The following is a 5664-nucleotide window of genomic DNA, read 5'->3' as shown; positions in this document are numbered from 1 at the left end:
CATCTTCATAGCCAATAATCATACACTTCATTGCAATTCCTTGTGAGACGACCCGGAGTTCAATACTTCGGTTAATTTTATTGGAGTTTGTACTTGTGACAACCAAATTTTGATTGGAGGATTGTTTGTTGGTTTAGAACTATACTTGCAACGAGAATTCATTCATTTGAGGAAATTCTATACCATCACAATGATTCACTCATCAACAACCCACTTAACAAGATTCTCAAAGTTTTTCTAGTCTTGAATTAGCCTTAGGAAAGCTATCCCAAGCCACTGTCTCATTCATGGAGGATACAAAGACCAACCTCAAGAATCAAGGAGCTTCATTGAGAAATTTGGAAGTGGAAGTGGGCCAAATTTCTCAACAGTTAGCAAAACCTACTCAAATGTTTCCAAGTGATACTATCCCAAACCCTGAAGAAGAATGTAAAACCATTAGTGGAAGGGTGCTGGGAAATGAAGAAGATGAAACTCATGTTGCAAAGAATAAAGTAGAAGCTTCTAAGAGTGATAATTTGCAAGAAGGGAACGTGACACCTTCCACTCAACAGAAATAAATTCTAGCCTCCAAGGATGCACCAAAGGAGAAGATCCAAGTTCCTAAATTCAATCCAAGAATTTCATACCCTCAAAGATTGCAAAAAGAGGCCAAGGATCAACAATTTTCTAAGTTCCTGGAAGTCTTCAAAAAGTTCCAAATAAATATCCCTTTTGCTGAAGCTCTTGAACAAATGCCCTTATATGCAAAGCTCATGAAGGAGTTAATTTCCAAGAAAAGAAATTGGAGGGAGAATGAAACCGTGGTGCTTACCAAGGAGTGTAGTGCCATTATTCAAAAGAACCTGCCTGAGAAATTGAAGGATTCAGGAAGCTTTGTGATAGCTTGCACCATTGGAGATGTGACTGTTGAAAGGGCTTTGTGTGATCTTGGAGCTCGTATTAATCTCATGCCATTATCCTTAATGTGCAAGCTCCAAATTGAAGAGGTAAAACCTACCCAAATCTCTTTACAACTTGATGACCGTTCTTTGAAACTTCCTTTAGGTGTTGTTGAGAATTTACTGGTAAAGGTGAAGACATTCATATTCCCTGCAGATTTTCTCATCTTGGATATGGAAGAGGATGTCAATGCCTCTATTATATTGGGGAGACCTTTTCTTGCTACAGGGAGAGCATTAATTGATGTTCAAAAAGGTGAATTAATATTAAGGGTGAATGATGAACACATTGTGCTCAATGTATTTAAAGCTCTACAGCATCCTAATGATTACACATATTGCATGAAAATTGACATCATTAATCCATTGGTGCAAGAGACATTAGAAGAAGAAGAACTTAATGAATCACTTAAGTCCTCTGTCAAAGTTGAAGTTGGTGAGATTGAAGAAAGAGCACCACCCAAGGAAGTATCATACATTCCTTCAACGGATGAGGGACCACTAAAGCTTGAATTAAAGCCTCTGCCTCCTTCTCTAAAATATGCTTTCCTTGGAGAGTCAGAGGCATATCCTGTGATCATTAATTCTTCATTGAACACTTGTGAAGAGGCGTTAATCAAGGTGCTAAAGGAACACAAGACAGCAATTGGATGGACTATTGGTGACCTTAAGGGAATAAGTCCTACTATGTATATACACAAAATTCTACTTGAAGAAGATGTTAAACCAATAGTACAAGCACAAAGAAGCCTTAATCCTACAATGAAGGAAGTGGTCTAGAAGGAAGTGATGAAGTTGTTGGAAGCCGGCATCATTTACCCGATCTCTGATAGCCCTTGGGTGAGTCCGGTTCAAGTTGTTCCCAAGAAAAGAGGTGTGGCCGTGGTAGCCAATGACAAGAATGAACTCATTCCTACAAGGACTGTGACTAGGTGGAGGATGTGTATTGATTATAGGCGGCTCAACATAGTCACAAGGAAGGACCACTTCCCTCTTCCTTTTATTGATAAGATGTTAGATAGGTTGGCCGGGCATGCTTTTTATTGCTTCTTGGATGGATACTCCGGCTACAACCAAATAGCGGTAGACCCTCATGGTCAAGAGAAAATAGTGGTCACATGCCCCTTTGGAGTCTTTGCTAATCGTCGTATGCCTTTCGATTTGTGCAATGCTCCTGTGACTTTCCAAAGGTGCATGCTTTCTATATTTTCTGATATGAATAAAAAATTTATTGAGGTTTTTATTGATGAATTCTCTGTTTATGGTGATTCCTTTGAAGCATTCTCGCAACATCTAGCTTTAGTATTGAGAAGGTGCCAAGAAACTAACCTGGTTTTAAATTGGGAAGTGTCATTTTATGGTTACAGAAAGTATAGTTCTTGCGCACCGCATCTCAAGCAAAGGCATAGAAGTTGACAAAGCCAAGGTGGATGTCATTGAGAAGCTACCACCCCTTGTGAATACAAAAGGGATAACGAATTTCTTGGGTCATGCAGGCATCTATAGAAGATTCATTAAAAATTTTACCAAAATAGCAAAACCATTAAGTAATCTTCTAGTTACTGATGCTCCTTTTCATTCTGATGAAGAGTGCCTGCATGCCTTTAAAACTCTCAAGGCCAGGCTTATCCCTGCACCCATTATTGCTCCTCCTAATTGGATATTACCATTTGAATGGATGTGTGATGTAAGTGATGTTGCAATTGGAGCTGTTCTGGGACAAAGACAAGATAAACTTTTGCATGTTATATACTATATAATCAGGGTGCTCAATGATGCTCAAAGGAATTATACAATTATTGAGAATGAGCTACTTGCTATGGTATTCGCATTTGATAAGTTTAGATCCTATTTAGTTGGTTCAAAGATTATTGTTTACAATGATCACTTAGCTCTTAAGTACCTTTTGAATAAGCAGGATTCTAAACCAAGGTTGATTAGGTGGATGCTCCTCTTATAAGAGTTTGATATTGAAATCAGAGATAGAAAAGGTTCCGAGAATCAAGTAGCCGACTATCTCTCTCGAATTGAACTTGTGAAAGCTCAAGAAGCTCCACCTCCACTTGAGGATGAGTTTCTTGATGAGCATTTATATGTGATTCAAAATACACCATAGTTTGCTGATATGGCCAATTACAAGGCTGGAAGGATAATAATAAAGGAACTTACTAGGCAACAAATTAAAAAGTTACAACGTAATGCCAGCGGTATTTCCTTTTGGATGATCCATATTTGTTCAAGAGGTGTTCGGACAGCATTATCCGAAGATGTGTCTTAGAAGATGGGACTCTATAGATTTTTTGGCATTGCCATAGTTCTGAGTCTGGTGGGCATTTTGGTGGAGAAAAGACAGTGACAAAGGTCCTTCAATGCAGATTTTACTGGGCCACAATCTTCAAGGTTGCAAGGGAATTTGTGAAGAATTGTGATCCCTGTCAAAGAGCCGATGCCTTGATGGTTGAACTATTTGATTTTTAGGGCATACACTTCATGGGACCATTCCCTTCTTCCTACTCTAATAATTACATCTTGGTGGCTGTTGACTATGTCTCTAAATGGGTGGAGGCTGCACTTCTGGCCACCAATGATGCTAAGGTGGTGATGAGTTTCCTTAAGAAATACATCTTCAATAGCTTTGGTGTTCCCCGAATCTTAATCAGTGATGGCGGAAGCCACTTCTACAATAAACAGTTAGATGCACTTCTTCTGAGGTATGGTGTTAAGCATAAAGTAGCCACTCCTTATCATCTTCAAACTAGTGGCCAAGTGAAGGTCTCTAATAGAGAACTCAAGAGAATTCTGAAGAAGACTGTGAGTTCTTCAAGGAAGGATTAGGCCAAGAAAATCATGATGCCCTTTGGGAATGCTGCACATTCTTTAAGATCCTAATTGGGATGTCACCTTATCAACTTGTCTATGGCAAAGCCTATCACCTGCCAGTGGAATTAGAGCACAGAGCTTATTAAGCAACAAAGTTCCTGATCTTTGATGCAAAAGCGGCTGGGGAGAAACGGCTCCTTCAAATCAATGAACTTGATGAGTTTTGAATGGAGGCCTATGAGAATTCGAAGCTCTATAAAGAGAAGACCAAGATGTGGCATGATAAGAGGATAGCCTCAAGGACTTTTGTGACTGGACAATTAGTACTTCTATACTCCAGGTTGAAGCTCTACCGTGGAAAGCAAAAGTCTAGGAGGTCCAAACCTTTTACTATCAGCAAGGTCTCACCCTATGGTCATGTGGAGATTATGGAAGGCAAAGCCTAGAGGGGTAAACCATCAAGCTAGTGACGTTAAAGAAGTGCTTGTTGGGAGGCAACCCAATGTTTAATATCATTTGATTTTATGTTTTTATTTATTTAAGTCTTACTTTTTGTCTTCTTTCATATTCTGCATGAACATTGATTTGAGTTGGTGTAAGAAAATTATGTATTGATACATGATCTAGGCTAAGTTAGGTGTGGTGGAGTTTTCACGTGGCACGTCACTCTTTCACGTACCACGGGGAGCTAAAATTTTGTTTACATAGCTTCTGTTAAGGCACAACGTGGTGCATGAAACAACCACGTACAATGTGGCTGAATTGCACACCCCCAGGGCATTCCATAGACCCTGCATGAAACGTGTAAAAATCCACATCCCACACCAAAGAGGGGTCATGCATACGCATGCATGTGTGCGTACGCATGCAAGTGTGCGTACGCACCAGTTGCATTTCACGTCCTACATGAAGATTGTCACGTACAATGTGAAGCTCCAAAATTACTCCCAAGGGCACTTTTTCATTTCACGTACCACATGAATTTGACCCCGTCCCACGTCAAGCTATCATACCACCCCCTGGGACTTCTTTCATTCACGTACTATGTGAATTAAGTCATGTACCATGCCATACACAACATACACCTCTAGGGACACTCAAATTGTTGGTGTGCAACGTCCCACGCTATATATCAAAGTGGCATCCCATCTCCCATTTCATGCGCAACATGAGAACCTTAGCTCTTTACGCTAGGCACTACGCCACACTCCAGGATCAAGAATTCTTTGGTGTGTAACGTGATAACCATAGAGTATCACGCCATGTATCCTAGTGCACCCTTGGGACACCATTTTGAGCTCTAGTGTCCATGCATTATCCATTTTGATTTCATTTTGTTTACACCACAACCAAACATAAGTTTGGTGTAGTGGCCTCCATGCATGCAACATAAATGTACACCTAGCTCTTCACATCATGTACTTCATGCACAAATTACTTTTTTATTTTCTTTCATTTTATATTTGTTTTCCCTCCTTTGTTATCACTTGAAATTGTTTTTATATGTAGTGCCTATGACTACTCAAGGAATCAGGGAATCTCTACAAGCTCCATCATCATCACTATTGATCTGATCAAGGCACATGCATTGGCTCTCCTTTTTGCATGATTAACTCCAAAAGACATCAAAGCGATGCATACACCTCACCCTGCTAAACAAAGAATTAAAGATACTTGTCTTGGCTGGCTCACATATTACATGCATTGGTTCTTCTTTCCCCAGGCTAATAATCATTCCACACCATAATCCTTACAAATTTTGTCTTCACCCTCTTTATAGCCTCGGACACACCCTCACCCCGTTGCATCCCTTGGATGCCCACTTTCAATCCTCACCATTCATTTTACTATCCTCCATCATGATAAATACCATCACCCTTATCTCTTTATGCATCATGTTTCT

General features: G+C 39.9%; 1 protein-coding gene across 1 annotated transcript; it reads left to right on the top strand.

Moving 5' to 3' along the window:
- The first annotated feature begins 734 nt into the window (after positions 1-734).
- Positions 735-1721, top strand: LOC112748361 (uncharacterized). Its single transcript, XM_025796590.1, has one exon. It carries the CDS (start codon positions 735-737, stop codon positions 1719-1721), a length of 987 nt encoding a protein of 328 aa, XP_025652375.1.
- Positions 1722-5664: the final 3943 nt, after the last annotated feature.

This window comes from Arachis hypogaea, chromosome 15 (genome assembly GCF_003086295.3).
Source record: "Arachis hypogaea cultivar Tifrunner chromosome 15, arahy.Tifrunner.gnm2.J5K5, whole genome shotgun sequence".
NCBI classification, from domain to species: domain Eukaryota; kingdom Viridiplantae; phylum Streptophyta; class Magnoliopsida; order Fabales; family Fabaceae; genus Arachis; species Arachis hypogaea.
The sequence above is the reverse complement of the archived record's forward strand: the minus strand, read 5'-3'. Positions and strand labels throughout refer to the sequence as shown.